A 21,892-nucleotide genomic window follows, 5' to 3' on the forward strand; every position below is an offset into this window, starting at 1 on the left:
GGCACATTCTGCGTGGAGCACTGGTTTTTATGCACAAACAATGCATCATGGAACACTACATCAAAACTAATGATGTAATGTATGGTGATTAACGTAATTAAAAAAACAAGAAGAAAGTGCCTCCCAAAATTTGAAAGAAAGAAAGACTTATATATGTACAAAAGAAGGGTTGATACGATGAAGGGATGTAATATGACTGTAAAGATGAAAATTATAAAAATTTTATAACAGGAATTGATAAGAAGTTTGAAAAAAAGAAGAGGATTAAAAAAAAAAAAGAAAATAAAATGTGATGAAGCAGGAGACTAGAACAAAGCCATACCCTGGAGATTTAGGGTATATTTTGATATGTTAGAAGAAACTGTATCTCAAAATTTTAAATAGAGATCATATATATATGCCAAAAATAAGGGCAACTACTATGAAGGGATAGAATATGACTCTAAAAATGAAAAATAAAAATGTTTTTTAAAAGGATTGATAAGATGGTTGAAAAAGGGAAAAAGAAAAATTAGAAAAAAAAGTTAAAAAAATTTAACTTTGTAAGACTAAAGAATCATGGTAAAAAAGCCATGGATTCTATGTGCAGTATTCCCCTCACTCTGGAGTTCTCCCGTTCTCATCGATCGGTAAACTTGGTCTTGGCTTGCTGGCTGTTCGTGCTGATCTTCTGGGGGAGGGGCCTGTTGCCGTGGTTCCCAAATGTCTTTGCTGGAGGCGGAATTGCCCCGCCCTTGTCGGTCCGGGCTAAGTAATCTGCTTGGGTTTGCTCTCGGGAGCTTTTGTTCCCTGCAAGCTGTGGGTACGGCTTTGGAGGAGGAGAGTGAAAATGGCGGCCTCCCAATCTCCGCCCGGAGGAGCCGAGAACTCAGGGCCCCACTCCTCAGTGCGCCCCCAGAGAAAAGCAGTGAATCACTCATGTCTCCCCAGTCTCTGGCCGCACTCCGTGCTCACCCGGCCTGTGACTGAGTGTTTCTATCGCTGGCACCTGAGTCATTGTGTAGTCTCCAAACCCAGCAGTTCCCTGCGGTGCGCTCCCCTGCTGCTCATCCCCGGGGAGGAAGGGGAGTCTCCCCGGCTCTGCCGCTTGTTGGGTCCCTTCCATTAAGTGGTCGCTTTTCTGTTCAGAGAGTTGTTGCTATTCTTTTCCTTGATCTCCTGTTGAGTTTGTAGGTGTTCAGAATGGTTTGATCCCTATTCAGCTGAATTCCTGAGACCAGACGAAATCCAGGTCTCCTAGTCCTGTGCCATCTTGCTCCACCCAAAAAAACCCATAAAATTACTTCTTATTTATGAAGTAGTGATGTACTTTTCCTTTGGATTTGAGGGGGGGAGAAACAAAGAATCCTGTTCCATCAACCCCACTTACTTTCTGTGAGCACTAAATGAAAGAAAGGACCAGGAGCTTGCAAACCACCAATCAAATGTCCTAAAATTACTACCTTGAGCTTAAGGGGAGAGGCTTTTTATTGTTTTCAAAAGGGGATTAGTTTATTTTTGCTTCAGTGATATCATGGAAGATATCATAGATGTGAATTATATTAAATTCATTCTCTAAATCTCTTCACCCCAAGCTTCTCTCTTGGCTCCTAACAATATTAGTTGATTTTTAGTGTGCAGGTGCAGACTAAGTAATTCTCTGAGATGATGTGGCTAGAATTATATGCAAGCTAGTTTCTTGTTGCCACCGTGGTTGATTTAGTCAGCTGTAATGCATAACAAGCAACCACAAACTCTCAGAATATAGAATAACAAGTATTTATTTCTTGGTCACATGTCTGCAGGTTAGTTGGTTTTGGCTGATTAAGGCTGGTCTTGGCTTCTGGCAGTAGGTTGGTTTGGGACTTCCTTCTGAATTAGACTTGCCAGATTTAGCAAGTAAATATACAGGTGCCAAGTTAAAATTTGATTTCAGATAAACAAATAAATCCTTAGTATAAGTTTGTCTGAGTATGCATGGGGCATACTTACATTAAAAATTTGTTATTTATCTGAAATTAAAATTAATGAGGTGTCCTGTATTTTAATTGGCAACCCTGGTTCTGATGGTATAAGCACACGGGAGCAATGCAGTCATGCGGACATATTTCAAGTCTTTGGGTGGATCATGTCTTCTAACATCCCACTGGCTAAAGCAAGTCACATGGTGAAGTCCAAGTCACAGGGTGGGAGACTGGGAGAGGATCCTTCTACTAAAGGGAGTAATGTTAGGTAGAAAACATTAAGAAGAATAATCTAATCTACCAGAGCTATGAGTCAATTATTTTAGGAATCTTTGTTGTGAAGCTTAGTCAAAGAATTTTAGAAAGTCATATTGATGTTCACTGCATTTCCATTTATTTGGGTAACTTTTATTCTCTTCCTCCTTCTCAGTGGTCAACGAGGAAATGTCATTGATTTAAAAAGGGACTTCCTGATCTACACATTTAGAGCAATCTTTATCAAAATACCAACAGCATTTTTTACAGAACTATAACAAACAATCCTAAAATTTGTATGGAACCACAAAAGACCCCAAATAGCCAAAGCAATCTTGAAAAAGAAAAGCAAAGCTGGAGGCGTCACAATTCCAGACTTCAAATTATAGTGCAAAGCTATAGTCATCAAAACACTATGGTACTGGCACAAAATAGACACATAGGTCAGTGGAACAGACCAGAAAATACAGAAATGAACCCACAACTGTATGGTTGATTAATATTCAATTAATATTCAACAGAGGAGGAAAGAATATCCAATGGGAGAAGGACAGGCTCTACAACAAATGGTGTTGGGAAAATTGGACAGTCACATGCAGAAGAATGAAACTAGGTCACTTTCTTACACCATACACAAAAATAAATTCAAAATGGATGAGAGACCTAAAACCATAAAAATCCTAGAAGACAGCACAGGCAGTAATGTCTGACATTTGCCATAGCAAATTTTTTCTAGATATGTCTCCTGAGGCAAGGGCAATAAAGCAAAAATAATCTATCGGGACTACATCAAAATAAAAAAGTGTCTGCACAGCCAAGAAAATGGTGGACAAAACTAAAAGGCAGCTTACAGGATTGGAGAAGATATATGTCTGATAGGGAAAAGTCCCTTCTACTTACCTTTTCAGCATTTCTTTGGCTAATCTTGGACCTTTTCTTTTCTATATGCATTTAAAAGCAGTTAATCATACTCTATTAAAAATCTCCTTAGAATTTTGATCAGAATGGCATAAATTTATTGATTCAACTAGGAAGAAATGACATTTGTGATATTAAATCTTCCCAGTAATAAACCTGACATTAACTGTTCATTTACATACAGATTTCCAAAGAATATTTTGAAATTTTCTTCATAAACATTGCACAGTTTTTTTTGCACAGTTTTGTTTTAGACTTATTTTGAAGCAGTTTATAATATTTGTAGCTATTGTGAATGAAATCTTCTTATTAAATTAGAATTACTAATTGACTTCTGCAAGTTATAAGAATGTTATTGTTTTGTTTTGTTTTTGTCAGTATTCTATATAGTGATTTCTCTAAACTCTCTTTTTAGCACAAGTTTGTGGGTTTTCTTGGATTTCCTATGTTGACAACAGTATTGTCTACAAATATCAGCTTTTTTTTTTGATAACTTTTTTCTTATCAGATTGCATTGGTGAGGATCTCAAATACAACAATGAATGATGAGTGATATGCGTTATCCTTGCCTTATTCTAAACTTTAGTAGGAATACTTCTTATTTGTTAACTATTATGTTTGCTATGAAGTCTTGATAAATAGCATTCATTAGGATAAAAATGTCCTCTTTTAGCCCTATTTTAGAGTGTTTAAATAGTAAATGGCTGTTGTGATGGCCAATTTTATGTGTCAACTTGACTGGGACATAGGATGCCCAGACATTTGGACAAACATTATTCTGGGTATGTCCATGAAAGTGTTTCTGAGTAAGATTAACATTCAAATCAGTAGACTGAATGAAGCAGATTGCCCTCCTCTCCAATGTGGGTAGACCTCATCCAAACAACTGAAGGTCTGAATAGAACAAAATGGCTAATGTCCCCTCACTTTGACTAAAAAAGGAGCTCCTCATGTCTGACTCCCTTGATATCAGTCTTTTCCTGAAACATTGACTCTTCTTGGGTCTTGAGCCTGCTGGCTTTTGATTTGGAATTTACACCATCAGATCTTCTGGGTCTCCAGATTATTGAATGCAGACCTTAGGATTTCTCAAATTCTGTAATCACATAAACCAATTCCTTAAAATAAATCTATCTCTCTCTCTATATATATGATTCTGTATATGTGTGTGTGTGTGTGTGTGTGTGTGTGTGTGTTTATGTATATGAATGTGCATCTGTATCTGTCACCTATTGGTTCTGTTTCTCTGGAGAACCCTAATACATTTATATATTATTGAATTATTTTCCCACAGCTATTGATATAATCCTGAAGTTTTTCCCCTTTAATATAGTAGTATCAACAAGCCTATTTAAATATTTTCTAATTTTGAAGCATTCCTGAATGTCTAGGGTAAACTCTATTTGGTTATGAGTGTTATTCCTTTTATATATTGCTAAATTTCACGTGTATTTATAGGAATTTTGCATCTATAATCTTCAATAATATAGGCCTATAATTTTCCTTTATCACATTGTTCTTGTATGTTTTTAATATTGTTTTACTAAAAATGAATTGGGAAGATTTTACTTTCTTCTGTTCTTTTTCTTAGTTGGAGTGGGAGAGAACTTTAAGGTTTAGTAAACTTATAAATCAACATGGGTCTGGCTTTTTAGTATCAATATATGTAGAGGATGGAGTTTGGATCATAGGTATAGTTTCTTTAATGGTTATTGGCTTATTTATGTTTTGTATATCTTCTAGAATTTTACTAATTTATATTTTTCTAGACATAATCAATTCAATCGTAATTTTCAAACATATTGGTATAAACTTATATGTAATGGTCTGATATGTTTTTTAAAAGTTTCTACTCTTTTGGGAGCTGATTATTCCCCTTTTCAAACATAATGTTATTTGTCATTCTTTTAGTCATCTTCTTTCTCCATTTCTCTCTCTTTGATCAGTTTTACCAGACTTTTTCTATTTCATTAGTTTTTTTATCTTTGTTTATATCATTAATTTTATTAAACTTTTCATTTGTTATTGTATTTATGTAATTTTACTAAGCTTTTCATTTAAAAATATGTTATTAATGCTTAAATTTGTCATTATAACTTTCTTTCTACATTGGGTTTACTGATTGAAGGGGATGTAATAGAAGGGGGGATATCCCAACATGTGATTGCAAAGCATGGCTTCAAGAAGGAGAACCCTGTGCATTGTTGATGGGGATATAAATTGGTGCAGCCACTCTGGAAGACAATATGGAGGTTCCTTAAAAAATTAAAAATAGTACTGCCATATGATCCAGCAATTCCACTCCTGGGTATTCATCCAAAGAAAATGAAAATATTAATTCAAAAAGATATATGCATCCCTATGTTCATTGTAGCATTATTTACAATAGCCAAGCTAGAGAAACAACCTAGTGTGCATCAATGGGTGAATGGATAAAGAAGATGTGGTGTAGATGTACAATGAAATTTTACTCACCCATAAAGAAGAAGGAAATCTTGCCATTTGCAACAACATGGATGGATCTTTAAGATATTATGCTAAGTTAAGTAAATCAAAGACTAATACTATATGATTTCAATAAGTAAATGGACAAACGAACAAACAAAACAAAACTCACAGATACAGAGAACAGATTGGTGGTTGCCAGAGAGGAGTGGGGTTGGGGGTGGGCAAACTGGGTGAAGGTGGTCAAGAGGTGTACACTTCCAGTTGTAAAATAAATAAGTCATGGGGATGTAATGTTAGCATGGTGACTATAGTCAATATTGTATCACATACCTGAAAGTTGCTAAAAGAATATATCTTAAAAGTTCTCATTACAAGGAAAAGAATTTTTGTAACTTTGTATGGTGACAAATAGTAACTGGATTTATTGTGGTAATCATTTCTAGGAGTATACAAATATCAAATTATTATGGTATATACCTGAAATATATGTTATATGTCAATTATATCTCAATAAAAACTTAAAATTTAAAAATAAGAGCTAAAGACATGAATTAAATCTGTCCCAATTTAGGGTATTAAGACATATATATGTGCACATACACATGTGCTGCTTTTGTTCCAAAATCTTAAATTATCTATATTTGATATAGCACTTATTCTCGAAGTGGTTTCAGCATGAGTGTCCTTCCTGTATCATCATGTAAAATATAGTTGCCTAGTTACTAAGTAAAATGATCATGAAAACAGAGAACAATGCCAATGAATTTTTATGTGTAGAAAAGTTTATTAGAAAGCAGAGAAGCAACAAAACATAAGATATTCACTCTTTTAGAAACTACATAACTGGACCCCCAGGTCTAAGGGTATGACTGAATCCCAGGTCAAAGGGTATCAAATCAGTACTGCACAGGGGTTACAGATAATATTCACTTTGTTAGGAAGGATAATCTAGAGCCCCTAAGTGATAAGGAGGAAAGAGAAATTTAGAGGAGTGGGATAATTGTTTAGCTGATGGATTAAAAATTAATATCCATATTTGGCACCAATATTGAAAGAAAAAGATGATAATGGGAGGAGCTTAACATGAACTAGAATGTGCTCACAGACTCAGTGGGATGGGTTCATTGGAATCATGAGGCTCAACCTGTTGAATGAGGTCAACCAGCCTTCATATGTCCTAATGCTGAGCACGAAAGGAGGGTCTACATCTGTAGGGCAGAGGTAAACAGAGATGGTAGTCACATGGCAGGGGGCTCAGCAGCAAGAGGAGTCACAGCACATGGGACGAGGGCAGGTGGAGATGACACAGGTGGGGCGATAACAAGTGGTGTGGCAGGAGACCTGACCACAGACTGGGCGCAGGCAGCAGAAGGGGCAGCAGCAGGAGGGGCGGCAGCAGCTGGGGCCACAGCAGGAGGGGCGGCAGCAGCTAGAAATGCAGCAGGAGGGGCAGCAGCAGCTGGAGCCACAGCAGGAGGGGCGGCAGCAGCTGGACCTGCAGCAGCTAGGGCGGCAGCAGGTGGTCCGGCAGCAGGTGGTCTGGCAGCAGCTGGGGCGGCAGCAGCTGGATCCACAGCAGGAGGGGCAGCAGCAGGTCTCCTGGCAGAGGCCGTGGCCGCAGCCCTGGTCAGAGCAGACAGAGCCACAAGAGGAACTAACCATTGTGTCAGAGGGTGGAAGTTGTGGGTGTGTTTCCAAGAGAGTGAGGGTCTTGAGTTGGGAAGTCTCCTTGCCACATGGCCCCTTTTATACCCTGCTGAGGGACTTCTGTGATTATGAAAAGACTATATCCTTCTTTTTGTTTATATTGACTACAAATGCGATTAGTAAATTAGGTCATTATATTTTTCTAGTAAAAACTCCCAATGTATAGGAAATAGTTATTTCCCTTTTCTCAAGTTCCCCAGGGTTCTCATGTGAATCACTTCTTATTTCTTTGTTTGCAGTGTCACAAGACTTTAATCTCTGGGTATCATGTGACACAGGTGGGTCCCTGTCTCTTCTCTGTGTCTCACCTTGACATGATTTTGGGAGAGCTTCTGATGGAGAAGGATCTCTAGTGGAAAATTTATATTTCAATAGATGGAATGCTGGTAGGAGAAAAGGAAGTAAGCTCCTTTTTGAGTGTAAGAAGTGAGGAGACTTATGATTAATGGTGTATACTGTGGTGGTCTTTGGGTTAATGAAATTCCTACAGCATTCCAAGCTGTGTTATTTCTCATCACTCTGATGTACTTTGAAACAGCAGCAACTCAGGGTTTTTAAATAGCAGAGTCATCTGGGATTGATCGGTGTTGATCTTCAGAAATGTCTTCTGGGCTGGGCTAGAGTAATTGGGCTGATAATTTTTGATCTGTCTTTTGAACTGTCAATATATGCCATGATTATACTTTATGGCCATTTTTATTAAAATTTTTTCCAATATTTTAACCTAAAATGTCTGTCAGTTTTTGTGGTATCATATATCTTTAAGATTTTCTTGGGAACATTAAGGGAAATATAAATGGTATTTATGATCTTACATATACTTTCATAGTAATGACACCCATAAAAGGTTTATAATCAAGGCCAGATCTGGTTATGTGCCTAAGTAAGAGGTATTCTTCAATGCCACCGGTATTCAGGGAAAAAAATATTCAAGGAAAGAGCAAGTTACATTCACGATAGTCCCTCTTCCTGCAAAGTCTTTTGTGAGCTCAGCGTTCTCCTAGTTACCTTTTCCCATTGAGTTCAAACGCCACCTTCCTTCTATATCTTCCTTGGCATGGCACAAAAGTAAAGTCTTTCCTCGATTGCACTTCCGTTGTGCTTTATACATGCATGGGTTCTGTCATATCATTTTCTACCAGAAATGCATTTGTGTATCTGGCTCCCTCTAGAATATAAAGTCCATTAGGGCAAGGAATATGCTTTACCCATCTTTGTATCCCCAGGGCTGAAATAGAGTGATTTTTGATAAAGGAGTTCTCTGTTTAATGACTGTAGATGTTGTCTCAGCCATCAGAGAAGACACACTGACCTTTTGTTGTTCAAGAGAAAGGACAACAGTTGAGATTGGGCATAACTCTGGCCTGTGATGATGAAAGGGAAATGTATGGAGGGTTAATTTAAGAAGTAGTGAGAGAGAAATTGAGATTGCTAGAATGAGGGAGAGATTGTGTGTAGCCTTAAATTTCAGGAGAAATGGTGGGATCTCTTAAAAGCCATTAGGCAGGAATGTAATATATACATGCCATATATAATTGACTTTGGTTTTTTGATTTGCCTTTAGAAATGCCAAAATACACTTGGCTTTCTGGGGGAGAGACACTGTTTAAAGGTTGAAGTGGAGCAAGGTGAGATGTGTGCTCATAGCCTCAGGTGATGTTAATGAGCATAACAGAGTTACTTCAAAGAAAGAATCAGCCAAGGCTTGAGCCAAATTGAACGTAGAGGTATAAGGATGGTTTTTTATAAAATTTATGAAACATACCCCATCTGTTTTTTATGTATTTTATAACTCACCATGCATATAATGTATGCCCTTTCCTCCTAAAAGCCAGTAATTTAAAGTTTTACGGGATAAATAAATCAGAAAGCATTTATGTGCTAAAAAATGAACTGAAGCCATTTAGAGATAAGGAAGAGATATTCGACATGATTATGCACTAAATATGCCTGTTCTTATCAGGAGCCTACGCAAAATGAAAACGCAATGGATTATGGAATTCCTGTCCTTCTCTCCTTCCTTCTGAAGGCTCTGAGTGCTGCCTGCTCAGCACTTTGCTGGACGCTGCAGTAACACAACCACCAGCACATTATGCAGTTGTTCCGGTGCTTTCCACAGATTAGCACATTTGCCAGTCCCAACAACCCAATGCAGCGAGTTTCACTAAATCTCCCCTTTACAGATGAGGAAACTGAGGCAAAGGGAGAATTAAAACCAATAAATGGGAAGCAGTGATTTGTTTCCAGCCAACTGAGCACTGGAGTCCACATTTTAAAGCACTATATACCCTGCCTCTCTGCAAAGTCAGATGAGAAAGAAATTGTCTTTACCCTCATGTTGCTCTGCATTATTAACGTATAAGTAAGCATGAAACTTACATAGAGTCTTTAGAAACCCCACTGTCAGCAAATGTCTATGGACGTGTATTCTGGGGGATTTCAAATTCATTTTCATGGGCTCAAGGGCCCCCTGATGTTCACTATTCAGAATATAAAGTATTTTTCTATTTCTTTTTTTTTTTTTAAGACTTTATTCATTTGACAGAGGGAGACAGAGTGAGAGGGAATACAAGCAGGGGCAGTGGGAGAGGGAGAAGCAGGCTTCCTGTGGAGCGGGGAGCCCGATGCAGGGCTCAAACCCAGGACCCTGGGATCCTGACCTGAGCCGAAGGCAGATGCTTAACGACAGAGCCACCCAGGTGCCCCTCTATTTCTTTTTGGAATTAGCTGTGACCATTGTGTATTTTTCTTAAATAATTCAAACTAAAATCTGTAGTCCCTTCCAGATGATGTTATTTATATTGTAATAAAGGAGAACATGTAATACTTAAACAATTCCCTTGGAATTTACCTCTATACCCCAAACATGCTTGCTGATTATGTAATTCTTCTCTTAGAAAGTAGAGAAAGTGCATACCCACTAAAGCTGCCTCAAATGAGGTAACTGAATTATGATGTGATGCCACTGTGGTGCCTACCATTTTCCCCATGGGGCTGGAAAACTTTTCCCCATCCCCAAGTCTTCCCACTGTTTGAATCAGTCCTCTGGCCATAACCACTGAGCTGGGCTGTGGGTTGCAGCTCTGCGTCCACCCCTCTATCCATGTGAGCTTTGGCAAGACCAGCATTGCTAAGACGTGAAAAGAAAACAATCTCCTTTAGAAGGAGTGTAGGAATAGATTAAATGTTGCTTAGCATTGTCTCGGATAGGGAAGAAGTGGAGGGTAAAAACAAAACAAAAAACTAGTCTCTGGTGAAATGTTTTTGTATTTTGCATCTTTTATATTTTAAAATTTAATTTAAACATTTTGAATATCATTTTTTCACATGTATTCCTCCCACCTTTCTTAACAGTCACCTAGGCTCCCCCCTCGAAGGCAGCCGGAGCTTCCAGGTTTTTGTTACTCATTCCGAAGATATTTAACACATAAGAAACGAATAAGAATATTTATTCATTTCTTTCATTTAAACAAATGGTAGTACATCAGTCATGGTCCTCCTGCTTTGCTTTTTCACATGAAGCACTCAGATAGTATGTATATATAGACCACTTTGCCATTCTTTTTCTTTTATAGTAGCATTGTATTCCATTTATGAAGATACCATAATTTATCGAACCAGTCTTCGGCTGTTGGATATTTTAGTTTGCTTTTAGTCTTTTGAGATTACATACAATACTGCAATGAATAAGCCTGTTCATACATAACTTCACATGTGTATTTTCTGTAGAATAAATTCCTATGGAAATAGAATAGCTGGATCAAGGAGTATACATTTGTTTGTAATATTTATTAGATAATGCCAGCTTCACCTTCCACAGAGATTGTACCAATTTACACATCGATCAGCAATGTGTGAATGTTTTGTCTTTCCCCATTTGTATTAATGCAATGATACACAGGATACACAAATACATAGATACTTATATAGACATATGTATTTATGTATGTAGACACCTGTCTGTCATTAATCTTGGTCAATATGATAGGTGAAAAAGTTTAGGTGACTTTTTTTCTTTTTGAAATTTTTATTTAAATTCTAGTTAGTTAATATATAGTGTAATATTTGTTTCAGGTGTAGAATTTAGTGATTCATCACTTAATATAACACCCAGTGCTCATCAAAAGTGCCCTCCTAGGGCACCTGGGTGGTTCAGGTGGTTGGGCGTCTGCCTTTGGCTCAGGTCATGATCCCAGGATCCTGGGATCGAGCCCCACATCGGGCTCCCTGCTGGGCAGGGAGCCTGCATCTCCCTCTCCCTCAGCCTCTCTCTCTCTCTCTGACTCTCATGAATAAATAAATAAAATATTTTTAAAAAGTGCCCTCCTAAATACCCATCACCTATTTAGACCATCCCCCACCACCTCCCCTCTCTGTGTGATTTTAATTTGCATTTTCCTTATTTTAAGTGAGATTGAGCAGCTCTTCAGGTGTTTCAGGCTATGAGTATATCCTTTGTTATAAGAAAAAATTATAGAAATCATTTGGAAGAAATTATAGAAAATTTTCTATATTGCCTGTAATTTATGTTTTTATGTTTTCTACTGTGTTCAGACTTTATACATTGCTTTTTGCAGGAACTGTTTATATTAAGCATAAAAGGTTAAAATTAGCCTTTTTATAGAATATGAATTTCAAATATCTTTCCTAGTTTGTCTTTCTTTTTTGACTTTTTAAAAAATTTTTTTATGTTAATCAACATACATTACATCATTAGTTTTTAATGTAGTGTTCCATGATTCACTGTTTGTGCATAACACCCAGTGCTCCATGCAGCACGTGCCCTCTTTAATACCCATCACCAGGCCAACCCATACCCCCACCCCCCTCCCCTCTAGAACCCTCAGTTTGTTTTTGAGAGTCCATCATCTCTCATGGTTCGTCTCCCCCTCCGATTTACCCCCTTCATTCTTCCCCTCCTGCTATCTCATTTTTTTTTAACATATATTGCATTATTTGTTTCAGAGGTACAGATCTGTGATTCAACACTCTTGCACAATTCACAGCGCTCACCATAGCACATACCCTCCCCAATATCTATCACCCAGCCACCCCCTCCCTCCCAACCCCCACCACGCCAGCAACACTCAGTTTGTTTCCTGAGATTAAGAAGTCCTCATATCAGTTAGGTCATATGATACATGTCTTTCTCTGATTGACTCATTTCACTCAGCATAACACCATCCAGTTCCATCCACGTCGTTGCAAATGGTAAGATCTCATTCCTTTTGATGGCTGCATAATATTCCATTGTGTATATATACCACTTCTTCTTTATCCATTCATCTGTCGATGGACATCTTGGCTGTTTCCACAGTTTGGCTAATGTGGACATTGCTGCTATAAACATTGGGGTGCACGTACCCCTTCGGATCCCTACATTTGTATCTTTGGGCTAAATACCCAGTACTCCAATTGCTGGGCCGTATGGTAACTCTATTTTCAACTTTTTGAGGAACCTCCATACTGTTTTCCAGAGGGGTTGCACCAGCTTGCATTCCCACCAACAGTGTAGGAGGTTTACCCCTTCTCCGCATCCCCGCCAACATCTGTCGTTTCCTGAGTTGTTAATTTTAGCCATTCTGACTGGTGTGAGGTGGTATCTCACTGAGGTTTTGACTTGGATTTCCCTGATGCCGAGCGATGTTGAGCAGTTTTTCATGTGTCTGTTGGCCATTTGGATGTCTTCTTTGGAAAATGTCTGTTCATGTCTTCTGCCCATTTCTTGATTGGATTTTTTGATCTTTGGCTGTTGAGTTTGATAAGTTCTTTATAGATTTTGGATACTAGCCCTTTATGTGATATGTCATTTGCAAATATCTTCTCCCATTCTGTCGGTTGTCTTTTGGTTTTGTGGACTGTTTCTTTTGCTGTGCAAAAGCTTTTTATCTTGATGAAATCCCAATAGTTCATGTTTGCCCTTGCTTCCCTTGCCTTTGGCGATGTTTCTAGGAAGAAGTTGCTGCGGCTGATGTCGAAGAGGTTGTTCCTTGTGTTCTCCTTTAGGATTTTGATGGACTCTTGTCTCACATCTAGGTCTTTCAACTATTTGGAGTCTATTTTTCTGTGTGGTGTAAGGTAATGGTCCAGTTTCATTCTTCTGCATGTGGCTGTCCAATTTTCCCAGCACCATTTGTCGAAGAGACTGTCTTTTTGCCATTGGACATTCTTTCCCGCTTTGTCAAGAATTAGTTGACCATAGAGTTGAGGGTCCATTTCTGGGCTCTCTATTCTGTTCCATTGATCTATGTGTCTGTTTTTGTGCCAGTACTATCCTGTCTTGATGATGACAGCTTTGTAATAGAGCTAGACGTCCGGAATTGGGATGCCGCCATCCTTGCTTTTCCTTTCAACATTCCTCTGGCTATTCGGGGTCTTTTCTCGATCCATACAAATTTTAGGATTATTTGTTTCATTTCTTTGAAAAAAGTGGTTGGTATTTTGATGGGGATTGCATGAATGTGTAGATTGCTCTAGGTAGCATTGACATCTTCACAATGTTGGTTCTTCCAACCATGAGCATGGAACATTTTTCCATTTTTTTGTGTCTTCCTCAATTACTTTCATGAGTATTTTAAGTTTTCTGGGTACAGATCCTTTGCCTCTTTGGTTAGATTTATTCCTAGGTATCTTATGGTTTTGGGTGCAATTGTAAATGGGATCGACTCCTTGAATTGTCTCTCTTCTGTCTTGTTGTTGGTGTATAGGAATGCCACTGATTTCTGTGCATTGATTTTACATCCTGCCACTTTACTGAATTCCTGTATGAGTTCTAGCAGTTTTGGGGTGGAGTCTTTTGGATTTTCCAAATAAAGTATCATATCATCTGCAAAGAGTGAGAGTTTGACTTCCTCCTTGCTGATTTGGATGCCTTTGATTTCTTTTTGTTGTCTGATTGCTGTGGCTAGGACTTCTAATACTATGTTGAATAGCAGTGGTGACAGTGGACATCCCTGCCACGTTCCTGTCCTTAGGGAGGAAGCTTTTTTTTTCCCATTGAGAATGATATTCGCTGTAGGTTTTTCATAGATGGCTTTTATGATATTGAGGTATGTACCCTCTATCCCTCTACTCTGAAGAGTTTTGATCAAGAAAGGATGTTGTACATTGTCAAATGCTTTCTCTGCATTTATTGAGAGGATCATATGATTCTTGTTCTTTCTTTTGTTAATATATTGTATCACGTTGATTGATTTGTGGATGTTGAACCAAACTTCCAGTCCAGGGATAAATCCCATTTGGTCGTGGTGAATAATCCTTTTAATGCACTGTTGGATCCTATTGGCTATTATTTTGGTGAGAATTTTTGCATCCGTATTCATCAAGGATATTGGTCTGTAATTCTCCTTTTTGATGGGGGTCTTTTTCTGGCTTTGGGATCAAGGTAATGGTGGCCTCATAAAATGAGTTTGGAAGTTTTCCTTCCATTTCTGTTTTTTGGAACAGCTTCAGGAGAATAGGTATTAATTCTTCTTGAAATGTTTGGTAGAATTCTCCTGGGAAGCCACCTGGCCCTGGGCTTTTGTTTGTTAGGAGATTTTTGATGACTGCTTCAATTTCCTTAGTGGTTATAGGTCTGTTCAGGTTTTGTGTTTCTCCCTGGTTTTGGTAGTTGATACATCTCTAGGAATGCATCCATTTCTGCCAGGTTATCTAATTTGCTGGCATAGAGTTGCTCAAAATATGTTCTTATACTTGTTTGTATTTCTTTGGTGTTGGTTGTGATCTCTCCTCTTTCATTCATGATTTTGTTGATTTGGGTCATTTCTCTTTTCCTTTTGATAAGTCTGGCCAGGGGTTTATCAATCTCGTTCATTCTTTCAAAGAACCAGCTTCTAGTTTCATTGATCTGTTCTACTGTTCTTTTGGTTTCTAGTTCATTGATTTCTGCTCTGATCTCTATTATTTCTCTTATCCTGCTGGGTTCAGGCTTTATTTGCTGTTTTTTCTCTAGCTCCTTTAGGTGTAGGGTTAGGTTGTGTATTTGAGACCTTTCTTGTTTCTTGAGAAAGGCTTGTATTGCTGTGTACTTTCCTCTCAGGACTGCCTTTGCTGTATCCCAAAGATTTTGAACAGTTGTGTTTTCATTTTCATTGGTTTCCATGAATTTTTTTTTAATTCTTCTTTAATTTCCTGGTTGACCCATTCATTCTTTAGTAGGATGCTCTTTAGCCTCCATGTATTGGAGTTCTTTCTGACTTCCTCTTGTGATTGAGTTCTAGTTTCAAAGCATTGTGGTCTGAAAATATGCAGGGAATAATCCCAGTCTTTTGGTATCCGTTGAGACCTGATTTTTGACCTAGGATGTGATCAATTCTGGAGAATGTTCCATGGGCACTAGAGAAGAATGTGTATTCTGTTGCTTTGGGATGGAATGTTCTGAATATGTCTGTGAAGTCCATTTGGTCCAGTATGTCATTTAAAGTCTTTATTTCCTTGTTGATCTTTTGCTTAGATGATCTGTCCATTTCAGTCAGGGAGGTGTTAAAGTCCCCCAGTATTATTGTATTTTTGTCAATGTGTTTCTTTGCTTTTGTTATTAATTGCCTTGTATAATTGGCTGCTCCCATGTTAGGGGCATAGATATTTACAATTGTTAGATCATCTTGTTCTTTCTTCTTTGACTTTGCTTATGTTGTTTTTGCCATGCAGATGTTTACTTTTTTTTTTTTTTTTTTTTTAATTTTTTATTGTTATGTTAATCACCATATATTACATCATTAGTTTTTGGTGCAGTGTTCCATGATTCATTGTTTGTTCATAACACCCAGTGCTCCATGCAGAACGTGCCCTCCTCAATACCCATCACCAGGCTAACCCATCCCTCTACCCCCCTCCCCTCTAGAACCCTCAGTTTGTTTTTCAGAGTCCATCATCTCTCATGGTTCGTCTCCCCCTCTGACATACTCCCCTTTTCTTCCTCTCCTGTTATCTTCTTCTTTTTCTTTTTTCTTAAAATATGTTGCATTATTTGTTTCAGAAGTACAGATCTGTGATTCAACAGTCTTGCACAATTCACAGCGCTCACCGTAGCACATACCCTCCCCAATGTCCATCACCCAGCCACCCCATCCCTCCCACCCCCCAACCACTCCAGTAACACTCAGTTTCTTTCCTGAGATTAAGAATTCCTCATATCAGTGAGGTCATGTGATACATGTCTTTCTCTGATTGACTTATTTCACTCAGCATAACACCCTCCAGTTCCATCCACGTCGTTGCAAATGGCAAGATCTCATTCCTTTTGATGGCTGCATAATATTCCATTGTGTATATATACCACATCTTCTTTATCCATTCATCTGTCGATGGGCATCTTGGCTCTTTCCACAGTTTGGCTATGGTGGACATTGCTGCTATAAACATTGGGGTACATGTACCCCTTCGGGTCCCTACATTTGTATCTTTGTGGTAAATACCCAGTAGTGCAATTGCTGGATCGAACGGTAGCTCTAATTTCAACTGTTTGAGGAACCTCCATACTGTTTTCCAGAGGGGTTGCACCAGCTTGCATTCCCACCAACAGTGTAGGAGGGTTCCCCTTTCTCCACATCCCCGCCAACATCTGTCGTTCCCTGACTTGTTAATTTTAGCCATTCTGACGGGTGTGAGGTGGTATCTCATTGAGGTTTTGATTTGGATTTCCCTGATGCCAAGCGATGTTGAGCACTTTTTCATGTGCCTGTTGGCCATTTGGATGTCTTCTTTGGAGAAATGTCTGTTCATGTCTTCTGCCCATTTCTTGATTGGATTATTTGTTCTTTGAGTGTTGAGTTTGATAAGTTCTTTATAGATTTTGGATACTAGCCCTTTATCTGATACGTCATTTGCAAATATTTTCTCCCATTCTGTCGGTTGTCTTTTGGTTTTGTGGACTGTTTCTTTTGCTGTGCAGAAGCTTTTTATCTTGATGAAATCCCAATAGTTCATTTTTGCCCTGGCTTCCCGTGCCTTTGGCGATGTTTCTAGGAAGAAGTTGCTGCGGCTAAGGTCGAAAAGGTTGCTACCTGTGTTCTCCTTTAGGATTTGGATGGACTCCTGTCTCACGTTTAAGTCTTTCAACCATTTGGAGTCTATTTTTGTGTGTGGTGTAAGGAAATGGTCCAGTTTCATTCTTCTGCATGTGGCTGTCCAATTTTCCCAACACCATTTGTTGAAGAGACTGTCTTTTTGCCATTGGACATTCTTTCCTGCTTTGTCAAAAATAAGTTGACCATAGAGTTGAGGGTCCATTTCTGGGCTCTCAATTCTGTTCCATTGATCTATGTGTCTGTTTTTGTGCCAGTACCATACTGTCTTGATGATGACAGCTTTGTAATAGAGCTGGAAGTCCGGAATTGTGATGCCACCAGCTTTGCTTTTCTTTTTCAGTATTCCTCTGGCTATTCTGGGTCTCTTCTGGTTCCATACAAATTTTAGGATTATTTGTTCCATTTCTTTGAAAAAAGTGGATGGTATTTTGATGGGGATTGCATTGAATGTGTAGATTGCTCTAGGTAGCATTGACATCTTCACAATGTTGATTCTCCCAATCCATGAGCATGGAACGTTTTTCCATTTCTTTGTGTCTTCTTCAATTTCTTTCCTGAGTATTTTATAGTTTTCTGAGTACAGATCCTTTGCCTCTTTGGTTAGATTTATTCCTAGGTATCTAATGGTTTTGGGTGCAATTGTAAATGGGATAGACTCCTTGATTTGTCTCTCTTCTGTCTTGTTGTTGGTGTATAGGAATGCCACTGATTTCTGTGCATTGATTTTATATCCTGCTACTTTACTGAATTCCTGTATGAGTTCTAGCAGTTTTGGGGTGGAGTCTTTTGGGTTTTCCACATACAGTATCATATCATCTGCAAAGAGTGAGAGTTTGACTTCCTCTTTGCCGATTTGGATGCCTTTGATTTCTTTTTGTTGTCTGATTGCTGTGGCTAGGACTTCTAATACTATGTTGAATAGCAGTGGTGAGAGTGGACATCCCTGCCGCGTTCCTGACCTTAGGGGAAAAGCTCTCAGCCTTTCCCCATTGAGAATGATATTCGCTGTAGGTTTTTCGTAGATGGCTTTTATGATATTGAGGTATGTACCCTCTATCCCTATACTCTGAAGAGTTTTGATCAAGAAAGGATGTTGTACTTTGTCAAATGCTTTTTCTGCATCTATTGAGAGGATCATATGATTCTTGTTCTTTCTTTTGTTAATGTATTGTATCACGTTGATTGATTTGCGGATGTTGAACCAGCCTTGCAGCCCAGGAATAAATCCCACTTGGTCGTGGTGAATAATCCTTTTAATGTACTGTTGGATCCTATTGGCTAGTATTTTGGTGAGAATTTTTGCATCCATGTTCATCAAGGATATTGGTCTGTAATTCTCTTTTTTGATGGGGTCTTTGTCTGGTTTTGGGATCAAGGTAATGCTGGCCTCATAAAATGAGTTTGGAAGTTTCCCTTCCATTTCTATTTTTTGGAACAGTTTCAGGAGAATAGGTATTAATTCTTCTTGAAATGTCTGATAGAATTCCCCTGGGAAGCCATCTGGCCCTGGGCTTTTGTTTCTTGGGAGATTTTTGATGACTGTTTCAATTTCCGTAGTGGTTATAGGTCTGTTCAGGTTTTCTATTTCTTCCTGGTTCAATTTTGGTAGTTGATACTTCTCTAGGAATGCACCCATTTCTTCCAGGTTATCTAATTTGCTGGCATAGAGTTGCTCATAATATGTTCTTATAATTGTTTGTATTTCTTTGGTGTTGCTTGTGATCTCTCCTCTTTCATTCATGATTTTGTTGATTTGGGTCATTTCTCTTTTCTTTTTGATCAGTCTGGCCAGGGGTTTATCAATCTTGTTAATTCTTTCAAAGAACCAGCTCCTAGTTTCGTTGATCTGTTCTACTGTTCTTTTGGTTTCTAGTTCATTGATTTCTGCTCTGATCTTTATGATTTCTCTTCTCCTGCTGGGTTTAGGCTTTCTTTGCTGTTCTTTCTCCAGCTCCTTTAGATGTAGGGTTAGGTTGTGTATTTGAGACCTTTCTTGTTTCTTGAGAAAGGCTTGTATTGCTATATACTTTCCTCTCAGGACTGCCTTTGCTGTATCCCAAAGATTTTGAACAGTTGTGTTTTCATTTTCATTGGTTTCCATGAATTTTTTTAATTCTTCTTTAATTTCTTGGTTGACCCATTCATTCTTTAGTAGGATGCTCTTTAGCCTCCATGTATTTGAGTTCTTTCCGACTTTCCTCTTGTGGTTGAGTTCTAGTTTCAAAGCATTGTGGTCTGAAAATATGCAGGGAATGATCCCAATCTTTTGGTACCGATTGAGACCTGATTTGTGACCTAGGATGTGATCAATTCTGGAGAATGTTCCATGGGCACTAGAGAAGAATGTGTATTCCGTTGCTTTGGGATGGAATGTTCTGAATATGTCTGTGAAGTCCATTTGGTCCAGTGTGTCATTTAACATCTTTATTTCCTTGTTGATCTTTTGCTTAGATGATCTGTCCATTTCAGTCAGGGGGGTGTTAAAATCCCCCACTATTATTGTATTGTTGTCAATGTGTTTCTTTGCTTTTGTTATTAATTGGCTTATATAATTGGCCGCTCCCATGTTCGGGGCATAGATATTTACAATTGTTAGATCTTCTTGTTGGATAGACCCTTTAAGTAGGATATAGTGTCCTTCCTCATCTCTTATTACAGTCTTTGTTTTAAAATCTAGTTTGTCTGATATAAGGATTGCCACCCCAGCTTTCTTTTGGTGTCCATTAGCATGGTAAATGGTTTTCCACCCCCTCACTTTCAATCTGGGGGTGTCTTTGGGTGTAAAATGAGTCTCTTGCAGACAGCATATTGATGGGTCTTGTTTTTTAATCCAATCTGATAGCCTGTGTCTTTTGATTGGGGCATTTAGCCCATTTACATTCAGGGTAACTATTGAAAGGTATGAATTTACTGCCATTGTATTACCTGTAAGGTGACTGTTAACTGTCTGTTGTCTGTGTTCGTTTCTGCTCTTTGCTGCTTTTAGGTTCTCTCTTTGCTTAGAGGACCCCTCTCAATATTTCTTGGAGGGCTGGTTTCGTGTTTGCAAATTCTTTTAGTTTTTGTTTGTTCTGGAAGCTTTTGATCTCTCCTTCTATTTTCAATGATAGCCTAGCTGGATATAGTATTCTTGGCTGCATATTTTTCTCGTTTAGTGCTCTGAAGATATCATGCCAGTCCTTTCTGGCCTGCCAGGTCTCTGTGGATAGGTCTGTTGCCAATCTAATGTTTCTACCATTGTAGGTTACATATCTCTTCTCCCGAGCTGCTTTCAGGATTTTCTCTTTGTCTCTGAGACTCGTAAGTTTTACTATTAGATGTCGGGGTGTTGACCTATTTTTATTGATTTTGAGAGGGGTTCTCTGTGCCTCCTGGATTTTAATGCCTGTTTCCTTCCTCACATTAGGGAAGTTCTCTGCTATAATTTGCTCCAATATACCTTCTGCCCCTCTCTCTCTCTCTTCTTCTTCTGGGATCCCAATTATTCTAATGTTGTTTCGTCTTATCGCATCACTTATCTCTCGAATTCTGCCCTCGTGATCCTGTAGTTGTTTCTCTCTCTTTTTCTCAGCCTCTTTATTTTCTATCATTTGGTCTTCTATATCGCTGATTCTCTCTTCTGCCTCATTTATCCTAGCATTTAGTGCCCCCATTTTTGATTGCACCTCATCAATAGCCTTTTTGATTTCGATTTGGTTAGATTTTAGTTCTTTTATTTCTCCAGAAAGGGTTTCTCTAATAACTTCCACGCTTTTTTCAAGCCCAGCTAGTATCTTTAAAGTCATGATTCTGAACTCTAGGTCCGACATCGTACTAATGTCCGTATTGAGTAGGTCCCTGGCTGACGGTACTACCTCTTGTTCTTTTTGCTGAGGTGATTTCTTTCGTCTTGTCATTTTGTCCAGAGGAGAATAGATGAATGAGAGAACAAAAGGCTAACAGGTTTACTACGTCCCCAGCAAATATACTGTATACAAATCAGAAAAGACCTGAAACCAGGGGAAAAGAAAGGGAAAGAAAGAAAAAAGAAAGAGAAAAAGAAAAAAAAAAGAAAAAAAAGATAAAAACAAAAACAAAACAATTCAAAAAAGGCAGAATATGATCAAATATGATCAGGCTAGTGCATAGATCAGTGCCACACACTAGATTTTGGGCGTATTTTGGTCTGTTAGAAAAAAGTGCCTCCTAAAATTTTAAAGGAAGAAAGACATATATGTACAAAATAAGGGTTGATACAATGAAGGGATGGAAGATGACTGTAAAGATGAAAATTATAAAAGATTTTATAAAAGGACTTGGTAAGATAAGTTGTTTGAAAAAAGAAAGAAGATTTAAGGAAAAAAAAAAAAAAAAAGGAAAAAGGGAGAGAATGTGATCAGGCAGGAGACTAGAACAAAGCCATACACTAGTGATTTAGGGTATATTTTGATCTGTTAGAAGAAACTGTACCTCAAAATTTTAAAGAGAGAAGAACTTATATATATATGCCAAAAACAAGGATAACTACTATGAAGGGATAAAATATGACTCTAAAAATGAAAAAAAAAAAATTTTTTTTTTAAAAAAAAGGGATTTATAAGATGTTGGTTG

At 38.2% G+C, this 21,892-nt stretch overlaps 1 protein-coding gene across 1 annotated transcript; it reads right to left on the reverse strand.

Moving 5' to 3' along the window:
• Positions 1-6,818: 6,818 nt before the first annotated feature.
• On the reverse strand, positions 6,819-7,226 carry LOC113908090 (keratin-associated protein 4-8-like). Its single transcript, XM_027568056.1, has one exon. It carries the CDS (start codon positions 7,224-7,226, stop codon positions 6,819-6,821), a length of 408 nt encoding a protein of 135 aa, XP_027423857.1.
• Between the last annotated feature and the right edge of the window lie 14,666 nt (positions 7,227-21,892).

The sequence above is a fragment of the Zalophus californianus genome, chromosome 16, assembly GCF_009762305.2.
Source record: "Zalophus californianus isolate mZalCal1 chromosome 16, mZalCal1.pri.v2, whole genome shotgun sequence".
Taxonomy (NCBI): Eukaryota; Metazoa; Chordata; class Mammalia; order Carnivora; family Otariidae; genus Zalophus; species Zalophus californianus.

Coding starts and splice junctions, on each gene's coding strand:
- LOC113908090 (XM_027568056.1), bottom strand. CDS start 7,226: ATGGTTAGTTCCTCTTGTGGCTCTGTCTGCTCTGACCAGGGCTGCGGC.